The 20,621-nt window shown below is 39.5% G+C and overlaps 1 protein-coding gene across 3 annotated transcripts in view; it reads left to right on the top strand.

Annotated features, from left to right (window-relative positions):
* usp24 (ubiquitin specific peptidase 24) overlaps positions 1-20,621 on the top strand; it is a 169,807-nt gene that overhangs the window by 19,107 nt on the left and 130,079 nt on the right. For all 3 annotated transcript variants that reach the window (XM_052010648.1, XM_052010647.1, XM_052010646.1), the window contains exons 2-3: positions 9,791-9,956; positions 15,247-15,314. In XM_052010648.1, the coding sequence (XP_051866608.1) occupies positions 15,294-15,314 (21 nt within the window). In that variant the 5' untranslated portion in view covers positions 9,791-9,956; positions 15,247-15,293. The remainder of the gene's footprint in view (positions 1-9,790; positions 9,957-15,246; positions 15,315-20,621) is intronic.

The following is a 20,621-nucleotide window of genomic DNA, read 5'->3' as shown; positions in this document are numbered from 1 at the left end:
TGTTCAGCTGAGAAAACTTTAACTTGTGACAATATGAGGCAAGTAGTCTGACTGCATGGTGGTAATCTTTATGTTCGGTTGGAGCGGAAGAGCTGGATAGCATCAGCATACACCTGAAAACATTAATATTTCTGTGCTTGATGGCATGAAGGTGCAGTAAATAAAGCCATTCAGATAAGAGCGAGAGGAAGTAGGAATGGTAACTTGCCAAAGTTTCATCTCTCTGTTGAATCTAGGCAGCATGTAATGGTCTCCTGCCATTCAATTGCATTGTATTCTGCAGTGACATTGGGACTTGAGAGTTGTGCCACCATTACTGTGTTAATTTAATCCAGCTTTTGCTTTCTTGTATATTTGAAGTTCTTTTGCATTAATGCCATTGGTCTTTTGAGCTCTTCATAGGTTTGATTACTAAGCAAAAAAAAACATTATGGAAGCTGGAAATCTGAAATTCTGGAAATGCTTAGCAACCAGACAGCATCCATAGAGAGAAAAAAACAATAGTGAATCTTGCATTTATACAGTGCCTTTCATATATTCATTTGCTGAAAAGTTGAGATATCCTGAAGTGCTTTTGAGTTGTAGACTCTACTGCATGGAATGCAGGTGACAACTTTCACACAGCAGCCTTCCAGTAAAATGTTTAGATAATGGTCATCGGGTCATTGAGTAATACAGCACGATAGCAGGTTCTTTGGCCCAACTGACCAAGGTGCCCATCTATGCTAGTTCCAGTTGCCCATGTCTCTCTAAACCTTTCCTATCCATTTCCTTTCCCATCCATAACAACATATTCCTATAAGTCGAGAGAGGAATCTTGGCTGGATTTGAGAGAATTCATCTATTCTTCAGAATAGCACCATAGGTTTCCGTTGGTTAACATCCCATCTGAAAGAAGGCATTGTTGAAAATGCAGCAGTTTCTCAAAGCACATTATACTGTATGTTAATCTGGCTTGTGTACTCAAGTCCCTGAAGTGGACTTTGATTTTCAGGAAGAGATACTACAAACTGAAATGTTAACACTACTTTCCTCTCCCTTGAATGCAGTTTGGACTGATGAATAATTACTACTGATGTTCCATTAAGGATGTTAGCACTAATGGTTGATTTCATCTCATCTTGTAACTGGAAGGTCTTGTCATCCCCTGCAATTAAGGGAAACTACTTACTGGGAACCTTTTTTAAAACACAATGATCCTAATTGATTGTGATTTAACCGCAGCGTGCTAGTTGTTTTTTGAATTGAAATACTTTTACCAGCAATGCTATCTATAATTTTTATTTTCTAAATTTGTAGTTCATTGTCTAGAATTTCTTGAGCTAGAATCGCCAGCAAATTTCACTGACGTTTACACTGTCAAGGAGTGCTAAGATTTTGAGAATTTCGTCAATAAATGCCAGAATAGATCTGGTGATAGATAAATGATAACCAGCTTTTTGGAGCTCATCATGCATGCAAAATGTGCCCTTCAATTTTTAATGTAAATCATTCTATAAAAGTGCATCGATGATACAAAATTAGTCTGGTTTCAGTGAAGTGATACTTTTTTTTAAAATTGTTAGAAATAAATTATTAAGCTTCAGAAGCCTATAGATTGTAAAAGCTTTGGGTATAAATTTGCATCCAACGCATGTGTGGGTGAAAGGGAAGATGGTGATAAACAACAAATAGTTTTAGTGGCTTATTTTGCAGAAGTGGCATAAAAGATTGAGGAAATTTAGGCATAACATAAAAATGAGCATCTTACTTTGAGTTTTCTCACTTTTGCTTTTCAAAATAGCTTCATGCCATTACATCAAACATTGTTGCATTGCTTGGTTGAGAAAATCCTTTAACCATGTTTAATTGGAGATTTTTTTCTCATAAAATAGAATGTTACAATGCAGAAACATATCTATCAGTGTCAAGTTTGGGTCCTCGTCAAGAGTAATTAAATAAGAAAAAGACTACAGATGCTGGAAATCTGAAATAGAAACAGAAAATGCAGGAAACTGTGAAACTGAGTTAACAAGGGCCTTTTTATCTAAAACAAACTCAGTTTCTCTGTCTGACCTGCTGAGCTTTTACAACTTTTTCTGTTTGCATTAAAAATCAAGGACTTGGCCTGCATATTTTTTCTGGCTCCACCTATCTGTACTGTTATCTCTGCGATATCACTGCATATCAGAATTCCTCTATTTCTCCATGCCATTTGAAATCATGCTGTTTAAGTACATTTCTTTTTCTGTTAGTTATGCACTAAATTATCTTTCATCTATCTTCCCATTCTGTTAACCTGTCTACAACATTCTTTTTTCACCATTACTATAATTCACTTCATTCTACTCTATAACAAACTCTATGACGTTCTCCTCTATAACAAAATATAAAATTCTAATGAGCAACTAAACCTGTGTTTGGTGAAGCACCACTTGCTGCACCTTTCTAGTCTACAATCTTTTTGCTGCTGTTGCATTCTGTCATTTAACTCTCACTGGTCAAATGTCCACATTTCTACATTCCTTTTAATTTTGTATTGTCTTTTATGTGTTACCATTCTAAATAATTTTATATGGTTGCTTTGTAAGAAATCTGTCCTGAAACTCAAGTTCCCAAAATAGTTATTAAATTCATCCCCTGTTGTAAACACTAGAATATAAACTGCTCTAAATGCACAGTTCATCTAAAGTTAGTAAACCAATACAGAGGATTCCAGCCTGGGACATTTCTGCTCACTGTTTCAATTTTGGTCCTTTTGAATCTTATAAAATTAAGTTGTATCCACATGTACATTTTTCTCCAAGTATTGTAATTTTCTTTTTGAAAGCTGTTAAGGAATCTGTTTGCACCACCCTTTCAGATAGTGCCTTCCAGGCCATAGCTACTAGGGAAAACATCTCATCTCATCATTTCTAATTTTTACCCAATTTTCTTAAAAGTGTACTCTCTGGTTACATGTTCTACTCTGGAGTAAGTTTCACTCTATTTAGTCCATGAATGTCTCCTAAAATTTTTCATTAATCCTTTCTCTTAAATAAAGAAAAATCCAAGCTTTCTAGCCTATCCATGTAAATGGTCTTTCATCCTGACTTATCATTCTAGCAAATCTCATCATTTCCATCTATAATGGCTTGACTGTAAAACGTTCTCCGAAATGAATGTACTAAACTAGTCTTCATTGTAAATATAGTGCGTTTTGTTTTTGTCCCTCCTGACACTAGACAATTTTTACATGGCTTTTAGAAACTTGTTTAAGGGCACTGTTTTAAGAATCAATCATTATGTTGTTTATGGTACTCCAGATTTTCCTTTGAGTAAAATTAATCATTGGAAAACCTGAAAGAATTCCAAATTGAATATATTAACTGCTCTTGTGTGCTTCTTTCAAGCGTGGCTCCATACAGAGAAATCAAAGTTTTTAAAATCATCATAGTCTTGAAACTCAGTTGCATTATGAGATCTTGATAGTGTGGTTTGAGTGTAATTGATTTGTATCAATTGTGGTTTAATGTTAAATTGAGTTGTCTCTGTTTTTGAAGGGGTGCTGGCAGGACATCTCTTTTAAGGAGACCATTCTGCCCATCAGATTCCAGTAGAGCAATCCCCCTCATTCTCATTCATCCTCTTCCCATTTCCCCGATACACGTGCAGCTTCTGATTCTTTTCATCTTTTACCTCCATAAAGGGATAAATAATAGTAACCAATGAAACTATCAGCCTCATGGCAGTAGCCCACATGAAATCTTTGAGTATCTAGCTTGCTTTCTGTGTAATACATTCTCTTTTGACTCCGTCTATACTTGCTGCTGCCTCAGGAAAGCAGCCAACATAATCAAAGACCCTTCCCAACCTGGTCATTCTCCCCTCTCCTTCCATCGGGCAGAAGATACAAAAGCTTGAAAACACATTCTACTAGATCAGAGGACAGCTTCTGTCCTGCTGTTATAAGGCTCTTGAATGGACCTCTTGTACGATAAGGATGAACTCTTGATCTCTCAATCTACCCTGTCATGGCCCTCCCACATTTGCGTACCTGCACTTTCTCTGTAACTATAACACAATCTTCTGCATTCTATTACTGCTTTTCCTTTTGTGCTACTTCGATGTACTTGTGTTTGGAATGATCTCTCTGGATGGTATGCAAAACAAAACTTTTCACTGTATCTTGGTACATGTGACAATAAACCAATTACCATTTTACCCTTTAAATGGACTATTGTTTGTCTTGTCTGAATTTTGTTGACCTGTAAGTTTGGAAATTAAATATTAGTGGGCTAGTCCCAGATCAGGACTCCATGATCAGTTAGTATTAGCAAATCAATATATGTTTGAATAAATTGAAACATGGAATAAAATATGTGGCTCCTTAGGGTTAAACCAAGTCCCCTACAGCAAGGATGAGCATGGATATTCCTTTTTTATGCAGTTCCTGAATTATGAATTGGCTTAATTACTTTGACACAATGTTGTGGGCCGAAAGGCCTGTTCTATGTGGTTTTCATGTGATTTCCTTCATTTGCAAAGTTGTACTGTTTGCTTGTTTCTGGAAAATAAACTTATAGAAAATGTTGAAGATTAATTCATCCTGCATGCATGCATTATGAATTTCAGTGAAGATTATCCAAGAATACAATGGGATCTTGATCAACTGGACCTGTGGGCTAAGGAATGACAGATGAGTTTAATTCGGATAAATACGAGGTGTTGCATTTTGGTAAGACTAACCAGGGTAGGACTTGCAGAGTAAATGGGGAACGTTGTAGAACAAAGAGACCTGGGGGTCCAGGTACGTAGTTCCTTGAAAGTGGTGACACAGAGACAGACAGGATGGTGAAGAAGGCATTTGACACACTGGCCTTCATTGGTCAGGATATTGAGTACAGGAGTTGGGATGTCATGTTACAGTTGTACAAGACTTAATAAGGCCACGTGTGGAGTACTGTGTACAGTTCTGGTCACCCAGCTATAGGAAGGATGTCATTAAACTGGAAAGGGTACACAAAATTTATGAGGATGTTCCCTGGACTGGAGGGTTTGAGTTATGAGAGCCTGGATCGGCTGGGAACTTTTTCCCTGGAGCATGGAAGGATGAGGGATGACCTTTATAATCATGAGGGGCATAGATAAGGTGAATAGCCACAGTCTCTTCCCCAAGGTATGGGATTCCAAACCTTGAGGGCATAGGTTTGAAGGGGTGGGTGGGGGGGGGGGAGGGGGGGGGCTGCAGATTTAAGAGACCTAAGGAGCATCTTTTTCACACAGGGAGGTGCATATGTGGAATGAGCTGCCAGAGAAAGTGGCAGGGGCAGGTACAATTACAACATTTAAAACACATTTTGACACTTATATTGATAGCAAAGATTTAGAGGGATATGGGCCAAACACATGTAAAAGGGATTAGCTAGATTAGGCAATTTGGTCGGCATGGATGAGTTGGGCCGAAGGGCCTGTTTTCTGTGTTGTATAGCTCTAACTCTACAGATGATGGTGGTAAGTGGTGTCACAGCTCTGAAGGAAAAGGGGGAAATCAGTTAAGCTGATAACTGTTGCCGAAAATGTTGCTATTCCATTAGGGAAGTAGTAGTGGGACTCTTAGAAAATCATAATGTGATTTGCCCAAGCAATGTTTTATGAAAGGAAGGCTGTTTGTGAAATTTGTTGAAGTTGAGAATGTAGCTCTCTGGGTGAAATTCCAAAAGGCATTTGATTAGATGCAACATAAAAGATTACTGCACAAAATAAGGGCCTGTTGTTTTTCTTTGTTACTTTTGGTTCAGATCGGACTTTTTTTTTAAGGCTTTTATTCATGTTTGGCAAAATGAGTTAATTTCATTATTGAAAATTTTCAGTCATTAAATGCATCACCTTTCTTTCTTTAGGTGGATGTTTGATGTAATATGCATGGCTGCTTGGTGATTTGTGTACTCGGATTTTAGAGGAATACCAATGAGGAACCCCTGCACCTGTTGGATGTGGTGATAAAAGCTGCCCTTCTACTTAAAAGTGGAGTCGATTTTGTCATTCTTGCTGATCTTTTATTCAAAGAAGCAGGTCCACTTTGCAATCTGCAAGGAAATAAATCGTATCAGAGTGATTCCATTAGTCAGTGTCTTGTTGATTTTCGTTTTACTGAGGCTTTGCTGATTGGTTGAAATCTGGAAACAGTTCATAAAATTTCTGCTCAACAACAAAGCCCCTGGAGCAAAATCCATCAGAATGAACAAGTTCAACAAAATACACATCCAGTTACTTTCACCAGCTTTATTGAAATAGCTTGTGTCTATGGGATCAGTCAATAGCTAGGACGTGTATTTTGAAAGTCACGTGCAACAGTGTATTGATTTTGTAAAAATGGTTACCACTTATTACCATAAGAATTATCAGTAAATAGCAATTTCTTCTCCAAGTACACCTTAAAAACAAAAATTCCCACACCAAAGGTGAGATATTGGCATGGGTAGAATTCTGACTGGCAAGCTGTCATAGGGGATCAGTGCTGAGGCTGCTGCTCTTCTCCAGCAACATGTGAATGGAATTCAACCAACATAATTAATATATCTCCAAAATATTGGCGATCATTCCATTTCACGAATAAAATATTAAAACATCCTTGCCTACACACAATAATATTTGTTTATGCCATTATTTCAGCAAAAGTTGACAATTTCATTCAGACACCATACAAGGACTTTGGCTGTAGTAAGTCAAAATGTCACATTGGAGAGTGGACTTTGTGGTTAGAGCACGCTACTTGGTGGCAGCAGAGGAAGCTTAAGTATGCGAACTGTGTATGCCCTATGGAGTGAAGTAAGGGTTCCACTTGAGGATTTAAGGATGAATTCCACAGTTACACCTTAAGTCGTACCTTAAGGGTGACCTTAGTGCTATATATTTGTTAGTGATATAGAGCAACCATTCTTAAGTTTAGGGTGTTATCTTTGGTTTAATAGTATTCACAAAAGCAATGAGGCAGGGTGAATGTGGCAGTGTGAGCCAAACAACAGCCATGGGAAATTCCAGGTAGCTTTCTATCAGGTAGTGATAGATCAAGAATCAACCCTTGGGTATTAGTTGATCACTCATTAAAAGTGATCAAACAGCACAGAACATCCAAAGTAAACTGAGTAGGATATTTAACTATGGTAAAAAATAGGAAAGCAAATAGGATATCGATCTACCACTTTGGTTTCTGTGCGTTGGACCATCACGCACAAATGTATAACCTGCAGAGTATTGGTATGGCCACACTTAGAGTCTCGTGCAGTTTTTCTTTCTGATCAAGATTATTTTGGTTCTGCAGATGATATAGATGTGAAGATTCCAAATGTTAGAAAATTGAGTTATGTCAACAGACTGGAATTAGGCTTGCTTTGGCAATTCACACTAATGGGAATGTGGTTGAAGTTTTAAAATATTAAGAGGGCTGGACTGGTTAGACTTTTCTCTCCAAGCACAGTTTATAGTTATAACTATTTCCTCAATAAAGCACCCTTTTTATGTGGTCAGTTATGATATTTCTGATCATATGGTACTGGCAGAACTAAATCGCTACAAAATTAGAATAAGTACTAAAAAGTGTTTATTTTCAGATAATTTTAAGTGCCCAGGATGGAGGCCCTTAAATCATCACAAGTTGCTTATAGCAGAAATCACTTGGAGTTGAACAGGGTTACCTGCTCGTTGGTGTGATTATCAGTCATTTCTCAACAATTTTTCCAAACTAACTGCCTTTTTTTAAAATTTCCCCCCCACTCCTCAGGAGATAATAGTGAAAAGGTGAGTTAGGGTATACAGAGTTGCACTATTAAATAGGGTTAATGATTGACATGGAGTGAGTAGGTAAAAGATTACCAAAGGAGCATATTGTTGGGAAATATGAGGTGATACATTTTGGTAGGATGAATAGAAAAGCAGAACATAATTTACATTGTGTGATAATGAACGTTTGGCATCCTAGCACAAGAAACACGAAGTGAGCTTGCAGGTACTGCAAGTAATTAGGAAGGCAATGGGAATTTGGCTTTTATTACAAAAAGAGAGAATGAAAGTAAGTCTTACTGTAAATGTACAGGACTTTGGTGAGACCAGGCTTGCACTGCATATAATTTGGGTCGTCTTATTTAAGGATTGATATATTTTGAAGTGTTCACTCCCGGAATGAAAGTCTTGCCTTATGAGTAAGGTCCAAGCTAAGTTGCAGGAATAAACTGAGAAAATTGCTGTTGAGTTGTGGACAAGACAAACAAAATTGTGGAAGAGTAATGTTTACATTTATTGATTTGAGGTAAAGAGGGATCAGTGACCTAGGTGTACCTGAGTTGAAGGCTACAAATCCCAGAAGTTGTTGACAATTTCGGACATGACATTAAAGACCTGATTTTGCAGAATCATCTAATTCCATAATGTCAAATTTAAGTACAGTCTTATGAGCAGAAATTGAGTAAATGGGCCTGTGATCTCTAGAGTTTAGAAGAATGACAAGTGATTTATTCAATATTTAAGTTTCTGAGTTTAGTAGAGTAGATAGGGAATCTTGGACTGATGGCATAATTTCATGACAGAGGAGCCTCTTAAGATTAACATGAGAGTTTCTTCTCTCAAGGTTTGTGTATCTTTTGAAATTTTCTATTTTGGGGAGCTGCAGATGCAAAGTTAAGATTTTTCGAAGCTGACGTAAATCTTTGCATTATAAGGGCATCAAAGATTGAGGGTTGCACAGGAAAGGATTTGAGGCCAACAGTGAGATGAGTATTGTTCTTACTGAATAGCAGAGCATGATTGAGAGACTGCCTGGGCCACTGCTCTTACAGGGATTTGCATGCCACTATCATAACAGTACCATAAATTTGTTTGATATATAAACTGTTGTTTCAGTTCTTATTTGCTAATTAACTTTGAACATTTTATGACTAATACATCAGATGGAGCATTCTTGGCTTAATTTGAGTCTCCACAGAGAAGACTGGTTATGACTCAAATGTATTGAGGTGACATAAAGTAATATCTTTTTGAAAACTGTAAGTGCAGCAGACTTCTGGGGCATTGCAAATGTGTGCTTTTATTGAATCTGTAACAAGGACACCAGGTTTTAACAGATAGAAAGTGTCGTGATTTGAGCCAATAGAATAGACCTAATATGTCATGCACACATGAGCAATATTCAAATTTGATTCTGAAGCATTGGAATTGTTGGTATTTTTGGGTTATATATTCCTCATACTGATGAAATTGTGCATTTTGAGCATTAAAAATGAAACTTCATATAAATTCTTGAAATAATGCATTTTAAATCCTTAAAATAGTAGACTCATGATTAATACAGGATCTTGATTTCCTTATGCTTCACTTTTGCATTGTTTACCTCCGACAGTTTGTGTGAGTGTAAACATTCTACTCATTGTATTTGGCAGAGTGGCTGCTTGCCTCATTTTGTTTGAATTGTTTTCCTTGTAAATGGAGCCACAGCCTACCAAAAGAACTATTGAATGTTGCCCCAGATGATTCCCAGTAAGGTGGCAGATAAATGGAGGTTAAGTGCTAATTCTGAGAAGGTGCATAAGCATAACGGCTGCCATCTGTCCTATAAACATCTAACTATTCAAATTGCAAAAGTACTTCTTAGTTTGACCATTGTTAAGAATAAAGTTAATTACTGATCTGTTTTAAAATAATTATGCATTACACTTGGGACTTGAGGAGAACTGCTATCAACTATCTTTTGTAGTGAGAAACTGGAAAGAAGATAAAATGAGAAAGCGTGTTCAAATATAATGGGTAGTTGGTATTAATTGTTTTTTCTTTGTTGCAGAGGAGCAATGATGAGAATGGAAACTGTTCAGGGACCATTGAATTTCCAACCACAAATCTGTATGAATTGGAAAGTCGAGTGTTCACTGATCACTGGTCTATCCCTTACAAACGTGAAGAATCACTGGGCAAGTGCCTGATAGCATCCACGTGCCTAGCACGGCTTGGTAAGTTCCACAGAAGATTTGAGCAGGCAAGTCACCGCAGCATTTGTTCCCTGTTCGGTGTCTGGACCAGAGATAATATGCTTTAATTTCTGGCACTGAATAAATACTATGCAGAATTAGAAGAAGGGGGAAATGAGTGAAGAGCATTCTTTTCTCCCCTATAGTATGAGGGTGAGAATGTAGAACTCACTGATGTGGAGTGGTTGATGCAAATAACTTTTAAAAATTTAACATGAGACTGCATAAACAGAGTAGACTATTATGCTGATTGACGTGAGAAAAGCCAGGAGGAGGCTGGAGTGGAGCATTAATGTCAGCATGGACAGGTTAGGCTGAATGGCCTGTCTGTGCTATTAATATATAATTACATAATCTAATCGACTCTTGTGGAAAATTTGCTTCCTGCATCCCAAAGCAGACTTGAATTTGTAGAAGTTGTGGCTGGAGGCAAAAGATAGTTGATATTGCGAGTGCCTTGTGACGTTTTACCATATCCAAAATGTTGTATCAGAACCTAAGGTAAGATATCCAAAGCTTGCTTAAACATGTTATCAACTTGTCTATCTTCCTTCACGTTTAGCTTTCCCACTTGCCAAGTCATACAGCACAGAAACAGGCCCTACGACCCAACTGGTTCATGCTGACCAAGATTCCCATCTAAGCTAGTCCCATTTGCCTGCGTTTGGCCCATATCCTTCCAAACCTTACTTATCCAGGTACCTTTTTAAATGTTTTTAATCCACCTGCCTCAACCACTTCCTCTGGCAGCACATTCCATGTGCTGACCGCACTCTGGGTGGAAAAAGTTCCTATTAAATCTCTTCCCTCTCAATTTAAACCTGTACCCTGTAATTCATGATTCCCCAACCCTGGGAGACAGACTGTGTGCATTCACCCTATCTATGTCACTCATAATTTTATATGCCTCTGTAAGATCAGACCTTATTCTCCTACGCTCCAATGAAAAAAAAATCCTAACCTGCTCAACCCTTCTCCATAACTCAGTCCCTTGAGTCCTGCCAACGTCCTTGCAAGTCTCCTCTGCACACTCTCCAGCTTAATGGCATCTTTCCTATAGGCTGACCAAAACTGAACATAATAGTCCAAATTCGGCCTCACCGATGTCTTGTACAACTGCAACATTACATCTCAACTTCTATACTCAATGCCCTAGCTGATGAAGGCCAGTGTGCCAAAAGCCACTTTCACTACCCTGTCTACCTGTAACGCTACTTTCAGGGAACCAAGGACTTTTACTCTTAGGTCCCTCTGTTTACAACATTCCCCAGGGCCCTACTGTTCACTGTAAAAGTCCTACCCTCATTTGTCTTCCCAAAATGCAACATTTCGCACCAAGCTGAATTAAATTCCATTTACCATTCCTTGGCCTACTTGCCCAGCTGATCAAGATCCCTCTGTAAATCCAGATAACCATCTTCCCTGTCACGAACATCTACTTTAGTGCCATCTGCAAACTTGCCTGTACGTTCTCATCCATATTAATATGGATGACAAATAGCAATGGGCCTAGCACCGAGCCTTGGGAACACTACTAGTCATGGGCCTCCAGTCCAAAAAACAACCTTCCACCATCACCCTCTGCTTTCTACCATCAAGCCAATTCAATAACCTCCCTGGATCCCATACAATCTAACTTTGCATAGCAGCCTGCTATGTGGAACCTTATCAAAGGTCTTACTGAATCCATATAGACCACATCTACTGCCTTGCCCTCGTCAACCTTCAACTTAATCAAAGCTCAACCAAGTTCGTGAGACATGATCTCCCATGCACAAGGCTATGCTGACTATCCCTAATCAACTCCTGTCTTTCCAAATGCTTGCATATCTTATCTCTCAGAATCCCCTCTAGTAACTTGCCGACCACAGATATTAGGCTTGCTTGTCTATAATTCCCAGGTTTTTCTTTGCAGCCCTTCTTAAATGCACAAAATTACCCACCCTTCAGACTTCTGGCACTTCACCCATCGCTAATGATGATCTATATATTTCAGCCAGGGCTCCTGCAATTTCTTCTCTAGCTTCTCAGAGTTCTTGGATATGCCTGATCAGGCCCTGGAGATTTATCTACCTTCATACGTTTTAAGACATCCAATACCACCTTTGTTGTAATGCAGACTATCCCCAAGACCTCTCCATTAACTATCTCAAGGTCTAAAGTCTTCATGTCTTTCTCCACGGTAACAACCAGAGGAGACATACTTATTAAGGACCTCTCCCATCCCCTGCGGTTCCACACAAAGGTGTCCACTTAGGTCTTTGAAGGGCTCTATTCCCCTCTCTAGTTACCCTTTTCCCCTGTACTCCTCCTGGGATTCACTTGCTCCCAGCTGCCTGTACCTCCTTTTTCCTGAACAGAGCCTCAATGTTCCTCATCCTACAGGGTTCCCTACTCCTGCCAGCCTTGCCTTTTACTCTATCAGGAACATGCAGATCTTGAACTCTTGCTATATCACTTTTAAAAGCCTCCCACTTGCCAGGCATCCCTTTGCCTGCAAACAACCTACTGGCACCAACTTTTGCAAGTTCCTCTCTAATATTGTCAAAATTTGCTTTGTCCTAATTTAGAGCTTTAACTTGTGGACCAAATCTGTCCCTTTTCATAACTAATTGAACTATGGTCACTGGTCCCAAAGTGCTCCCCCACTGACACCTCAGTCACTTGTCCTACCCCATTTCCCAAGAGTAGGTCAAGCTTTGTCCTCTCCCTGGTAAGACCTTCAGTATATTGTGTGAGGAAACTTTTCTGAACACACTTATCAAATACCACCCTATCGAAGTCCTTAACACTATGGTAGTCTCAATCTATATTAGGAAAGTTAAAATCCCTTACTATGACAACCCTATTATTCTTGTAACTTACTGCAATTTCCCTGCATATTTGTTCCTCTAATTCCTGTTGACTATTAGGGGGTGGATAGTACAATCCTGACAAGCTGATCATCCCCTTATTTCTCAGGTCCACCCATAAAGCCTCACTAGATGATCCCTCAGTAATTTAATCTATTGCAGTGATGTTCTACTAAATCAGAAATGCAACTCCCCCTCTCTTTCCTCCACCTCTATCCCACCTATACATAACACCTGTACCCTGGAACATACCCTGAGTTCATCCACCTTTCTTGTCAGGCCTCTTGCATTGTTGGATTAAATTGCATTTATTTCAGTCTTTCCTTGCTCCCTGCCATGCTGCTGCCTGTCTAGTCTATTGACCTTACTGGCATTGAATTCTATCTTGACTTACAGCCTCCCGTTTGCCTCGCTGCAGCTTTGGATCCCACTCTCCTGCCAATCTAGATTAAACTCTCCCTAGTAGCTCTAGCAAATCTGCCCATGAGGATATTGGACTCCCTCCAGTTCAGGTGCAACCCATCCCTCTTGTACAGGTCACCTCTGTCCCAGACGGCTTCTCAATGGTCCACAAATCCTAATTCCTGCCCCCACACCAACTCCTCAGCCATGCATTTGTCTGCCATATCCTCCTATTCTTACCCTTGCTATCTCGTGGCATGGTGAGTAATCCAGAGATTACTACCCTTGACGTTCTGCTTTTTAACCTCTTTCCTAACTCCCTATATTCACTCCACAGGACCTCATCACTTTCTCTACCTGTGTCATTTGTGCCAGTGTGCACAATGACTTCTGGCTGCTCACCCTTCCCCTTGAGAATGTTCTGCAGCTGCTCAGAGACATCCTTGACCCTGGCACCAGGGAGGCAACATACTATCCTAGACTCTTTCGTGGCCACAATCTCCTGTCTGCTCCCCTAACTATCGAATCTCCAATAACTATAGACCTTCCTGCCTTCACCCTTCCCTGCTGAGCCTCAGAGGCAGACCTGGTGTCATAGACCTGGCTGCTGTGCTTTCTCCTGAACGGTCATTTCCCGCCACCCTCCCCAACAGTATCCAAAATGGTATACTTCAAGGGAAATGGCCACAGGGGAATCCTGCACTATCTGTCAACCCTCTAGCTTTCCTGGTGGTCACCCAACTACCTGTAGTTTGCACCCTAGGTGTGACCACCTCATTGAAACTCTTATCTATGATGCTCTCAGCATCCCAGATGATCTGAAGTGCATCCAGCTCCTTAACACAGTCAGCTAGGAGCTGCAGCTGAACACACTTCCCACAGCTGTAGTCCTCGGGGCCACTGAAAGTCTCCCTGACCTCCCATATCCTTCAGGACAAGCATACCACTGCCCTCATTGACATCCTAATGCACAAAGTGTGAAGACTAAAGTTGAAAGACCTTACCTGTGCTTGCCTTGACTCTTAACTCTGCCCAGCCTCTTAGCTGAAGCCTCACAGCTAAAGGATCAGCACATTGACATCAAACACTGCACTTCGGACTCAAAGATGGCCACTGAAAATGGCCGCTCAGCTAGAGCCTGACTTTTAAACCTGCAAAAGAAGTTTTAAACTCTCCAGTTCTGATGAAGGGTTTCAACCCGAAATGTCGATTGTTTATTTTCCTCCATAGATGCTGCCTGACCTGAGTTCTTCCAGCATTTTGTGTGTTGCTTTAAACTCTGCAGGGCTCCTCCCTTCTGCTGCTAAGGCTGCTGAGCTCAAAAACAACAAGCTCTTGCCTGCAAAACAAGTTTTTGTACTCTATAGCTTAAGCTCCTCAACTAATATTGTGAGGAGGAAACAAAGTGCCAGCAAAGTGATGAAAGTAAGTCAAGTGAATGGGCAAGAAGTTGGCAGATGGAACATAATGTAGGAAAATGTGAGGTTGTCTATTTTGGAAGGAAGAATAAAAAGGAAAAGTAAATTGTTTACATGTGAGACTACATATTGTTGCAGTGCAAAGGGATCAGAGTCCTCAGTATACGAGTGATCAGGATAATACTACATATTTTTGTAACGTAATATGTCTTGGACTCAGTGGGAAGTTTACAAGTGGTTGACTTAATTGTGGCATCAAAAGAGTACACTCCTTACGGGGAAAAAGAATTTGGTGCTGTAATTGCTCCAGGGTTAATCTCAAAACAAATTGAAAATGTGGCAAGAATGGGACTTGGTGAAACTAAGCTCAGAATTTGTGGTCAGCCATGACCATTGTTGACTCACTAAAGAAATCTTTCTTTTAAAAAAAAATCTGAAAAAATGAGTATTCTGTTTTCCTGAGAAGATGCATAGGTTAAGTTTTAAAGAAGTCAGGCAGATAAAATTCGGCACACTTTTTTTCTTGTTACAGTAACCATTTACGTGCCCACCAGAGGCCTCTTATTCTGTTTCTATGATTTATATATGTGATTGTTGCAGGTCTTGCTGATGCTGATGAAAATTGTAAACGATTTACAGACCGATGTATGCCAGAAGCTTTTAAAAAGGTAAAATAAGCAATGTAGAAATTTACAAATTACTAGCATAAAATGAAATTCTGCCTGCATTCTAACTTGTGGGATTGAACTATATTTTGTGGGTCAGTTTTATCTTTTACAAATGTTTGTATTTTTAGGGTAAGGGACAGAACAGATCTGATAATAGCGTGCTGTGTTTTGAATGTGTCACTTTTAATGATATAAAATTGCAGAAAATTGTAATGAACTGCATAAAGTCTTGAGCGTTATTCTAAAATTGTGTTACGGACTCAGTGAATGTCCCTTTAAGATAGAGAGTGTGTGTGTGTATGTGGGGCGTGCTTACGTCAATAGAAGATAAAGGACGTAATGACGTTGTTGAAGAAGTTAGAAGAAGAAGAGAGAGAGAGAAGGGAGAGAGACACCAGCCTGCTAGTTTTCTCTGTCGATGGATGAGAAACAATAACTGTGTCTGCCACTGAAATCCATGTATGGAAGTTAGAAGTAATCCGGTGGAGTTCACTTTGTTGCTGACCTGTAGAAGGAAACAAGTATATTTGTGTGTGGACGACCACGATTCGGATGCTTTTCGGGGTGAGGAAGTCACTACCGAGTAAACACTGAAGTGTCGCTGGGGTTTCATCGTGGAACATTTGGATTTCGTATTTACTCTCTCTGTGTTTCTCTACGTCTACGTCTTATCTTCAGACAACGGTGGTTGTTGAAGAAGCCCTTGCTCATGCTTCACCTTATGGCTTGCGGAACTGAACTTTAAGAACCATTCCTGAACTTGGAGTTTGGGACTGCCACACACACACACACGAAGAGTTTAGTTTTGGGGTTAACGTTCGAGGTTTAACATTTTTGAATTCTAACATACTAACATTTTTACTTTTATTTTACGTATTATCATAAGTAGTGATTAATAAAATAGTTTTTAACACTGAATCATGCTCAGTGTGTTTCTTTTGTTGCTGGTTCGTGACAAAATTGGGGGCTCATCCGGGATCCAATCCAAAGATTAACGAGTGTCGTCTGGGATCGTTCCCCAGATTGACGAGATTCGTTCGGGATTAAATCCAAAGATTTTTGAGGGAGGTCTGATAAATTCTTTTTAATTGGCTTGTGTGTGTGGAAACCAGCAGCGATGGATATTAAGGCATTTTTGGAGTCACCAACCCAAAAGGGATTGGAGGTGGCGAAAAAGGATGATCTGATAAAGATTGCTACAAGGTTAAACCTTACAGAAGTAAAGCAGTCTATGAGAAAGGCAGATATTCAGAGACTGATAGCTGGCCATTATGTGGAAAAGAAGGTGTTTGAGAAGGAAGTGTTAAAACAGTTTCCTGGCAGTGAAATAGCAATTTCTGAGGCACAGGTGCAGCTGGCAAAGATAGAGGCTGAACGAGAGCAAACCCAGTTAAAGATAGAGGCTGAACGAGAGCAAACCCAGTTAAAGATAGAGGCTGAACGAGAACAAAAGAGATTAGAGGCTGAACGAGAACAGACCCAGTTAAAGATAGAGGCCGAACGAGAGAAATTAGAGGCCGAACAAAAGATAACTCAGATGAAAATAGAGGCTGATCTAGCAATGAGGAGGATGGAGCTGGATAGTGAGGAGAAGGAGAAACAGAGGCAGCATGATTTACAAATGAAGCGAAAGAGTTCAGAATCTGATTCTGATGATGGTTTTTCAGCCAGCAGGGAGGTTCGATTAGTCCCTCCTTTTGAGGAAGATCAGGTTGATCAGTATTTCCAACATTTTGAAAAGGTTGCTGAGAGTTCAAACTGGCCAAAGAAAGGATGGGCTCTTATGGTACAGAGTGTGATTAAAGGTAAAGCTCAAAAAGCTTATTCTGCTTTGTCTGCTGAGGATGCAGTTGATTATACCAAGGTAAAACAAGCTATATTGAAGGCCTATGAATTGGTACCTGAAGCTTATAGACAAAAATTTGGAGACTTGAGGAAATCTGCAGATCAGACTTATATGGAATTTGCCAATGGAAAGAGAATATGTTTTGAACGATGGTACATGGCTAAAAATGTAGATGGGGATTTTGATAAATTGAAAGAATTGATATTAGTGGAGGACTTTAAAAGATGTGTTCCAGCTGAATTAACAACATATTTAAATGAAAAGGCAGTGGAAACTTTACAAGAAACTGCTAGGTTGGCAGATGATTATGCTTTAACCCATAAATCCAAATGGGGACAACCTAAAACCTTTCAAAAGAGTTACAAGGACAATCCAGGTAAACCGGAGATTAAATTGGGAGGTAATCAAAAAGGAAAGGATGAAAAGAAGCCAGGGCTGGAGAAACCTGTTGAGCGTACTTGTTATTACTGTAGGAAACCTGGCCATGTGATATCTAATTGTGCCCTTTTGAAGAAAAGGAAGGAAGCTGTGCCCAATGCTTGCTTTCAGGCAATTAAAAATCAAAAAGGTTTAGGAGATGTTGTTAAAGATCAGTCCTTGCAAGAGGTAAAAGCGGAAGAGTTGGAGGAGGTGAGAAAGGAATTCCGTTCTTATGTATCAGAGGGTTTTGTTTCACTGAATGATGGGTCACCCCAGGTGCCAGTGAAAATTCTTAGAGATACTGGGGCTAGTCAATCTCTCTTGCTGGACAGTGTTTTAAATTTTGGTGAAGAAAGTGACACTGGTGAGGTAAATCTAATACGAGGCGTTACAGATGACACCATATCTGTCCCTTTACACAGGGTGATTTTAAAGTCAAAGTTCGTAGAAGGACCAGTCGAGATAGGGATAAGACCTAGTTTGCCAGTGGAAGGAGTTTCTTTGTTATTGGGAAATGACCTTGCAGATGGAGAAATTGTTCCTGTGGTACGGTTAACGACCAAACCAAGGATTGATGAGTCTGAGAATGATCCAGATGTTTACCCATCATGTGCGGTGACTCGAGCTAGAGCTAGAGAATTAGCCAAGACAGACAGTCTGGTGCAGTCTGAAGTTGTTCCTTGTGACAGTCCTAAACAGGAAGAAAATTATGATGCCTTATCTGAGACTTTTCTTTCTTCACTGGAGGATCAACATCCTTATAGTGAGCCTGAATTTAAAGATTTGTCTTTGTCGAGGAAGGATTTTATGGTGGAACAGACAAAGGACCCTGAGTTGACAGAATTGAAAGAAAAAGCACTCTCATGTGAGGAGATTGGAAAAAGTGCCAATTGGATATTATGTCAAAAATGGAGTGTTAATGAGGAAATGGAGACCTCCTCATGTTCCTGTTAATGAGGAATGGGAAGTTATTCATCAGGTTGTTGTTCCAAAAGTTTATAGGGATGAAATTTTAAACCTGGCCCATAGTATGCCTTTGGGTGGTCATTTTGGTGTGAATAAAACTGTAGGGAAGATCTTGAAACAATTCTATTGGCCTGGTTTGAGAAAAGATGTGGTGATGTTTTGTCGAACCTGCCACACATGTCAGATGGTAGGTAAACCAAATCAAAAACCCCCTGTGGCTCCATTGAAACCAATTCCTGCTTTTGGTGAACCCTTTTCGAAGGTGATTGTGGACTGTGTTGGTCCATTACCAAGGTCTAAGACTGGAAATCAGTATTTGTTAACCATCATGTGTGCCACTTCTAGATTTCCAGAGGCAATACCCCTTAGAAATATTAAGGCCAAGACGGTGTCAAAGGCTCTTTTAGAATTTTTTACCTTGTTTGGTTTGCCAAAATAAATCCAATCTGATCAAGGTAGTAATTTTATGTCAAAAATTTTTCAACAACTAGTCTATGAGCTGGGAGCAAAGCAGATTATATCATCTGCATATCACCCAGAATCTCAAGGAGCTCTGGAGAGATTTCATTCTACTCTCAAAAATATGCTGAAGACTTATTGCTTTGAAAACACAAAGGATTGGGACGAAGGCATTCATTTACTCTTGTTTGCCGTTAGAGAATCAATCCAGGAGTCAATAGGATTTAGTCCGTTTGAGCTTGTATTTGGACCTTTGGAGTTGTTAAGAGAGCAATGGGTTAATGAAGAAGTGCACTTGAGTCTGTTGGACTATGTCCAAAAATTTAAAACTCGGTTGGAGAGAGTCTGCCAGCTAGCGAGAGAGAATTTGAAAACCAGCCAGATAAGAATGAAGACATATTTTGATAGACGTGCTCGGCCTAGGACATTTGCAGTGGGACAAAAGGTGTTGGTATTTTTCCCTAGCCAAAATAATCCATTGCAATCTCGTTTTTCTGGACCCTATGTTATTGAATCTCGAGTGACTGATCTAACATATATAATCAAAACACCAGATAGACGCAAGAAAACACAACTCTGTCATGTAAACATGCTAAAACCTTATTATGAGAGGGATTCAGTTGTGACCTTGGTGGATGATGTAAAGGTTGTTTCTAGAATGCCTGATGTTAATGTTGAGGAAGGCCAATTTAGACCAAATATTGTTCCATCGAAATTAAAAAACCAAAATATCATGGAGAACCTTGAAATGAAGTTGGACCATTTACAAGTTTCACAAAAACAACAGATCAGAGAATTAATTTTAAAATTTAAAAATCTGTTCCCAGATGTTCCAAACAGAACATCGATAATTACCCATGATGTTGATGTTGGGGATGCAAAACCAATCAAACAACACCCATATCGAATGAATGTGGAAAAAAGTAAACTTGTTGATCAGGAAATAAAATACATGTTGGAAAATGATATTATTAGACATTCTACTTCAAATTGGAGTTTGCCCTGTGTTATTGTACCTAAACCTGATGGAACTGTTAGATTTTGCACAGATTACAGGAAAGTGAATGCTGTAACGAAGTCAGATGCTTACCCTATTCTTCGGGTGGATGATTGCATAGACAGAGTGGGAAAGGCAAAATTTCTTACAAAGATTGACCTATTAAAAGGGTACTGGTGTGTTCCATTAACAGATAGAGGAAGGGAGATTTCAGCCTTTGTAACCCCTTCTGGATTGTATGAATACAATGTTTTACCATTTGGAATGAAAAATGCTCCGGCAACATTTCAAAGAATGATTAATTCGGTGATTCATGGGTTAAAACATACAGATGCTTACATTGACGACTTAGTGACTGGGAATGATACTTGGGAAGATCACATCTCTGCGTTAGAAAGGTTGTTTGAAAGACTTTCCAAGGCTAACCTTACAGTTAACTTGGCTAAAAGTGAATTTGGCTATGCCACTGTGACGTATCTTGGTTATGTTGTAGGTCAAGGCAAGCAAGCTCCTGTTCAGGCAAAAGTTCAAGCAATATCTGAGTTCCCTATTCCCACAGGTACGAGGACTGTTAGAAGATTTTTGGGAATGGTTGGATATTATCAAAAATTTTGTAAAA

This window comes from Pristis pectinata, chromosome 3 (assembly GCF_009764475.1).
Source record: "Pristis pectinata isolate sPriPec2 chromosome 3, sPriPec2.1.pri, whole genome shotgun sequence".
NCBI lineage: Eukaryota > Metazoa > Chordata > Chondrichthyes > Rhinopristiformes > Pristidae > Pristis > Pristis pectinata.
Note: the sequence above shows the minus strand (reverse complement) of the source record. Positions and strands in the feature narration are given on the sequence as shown.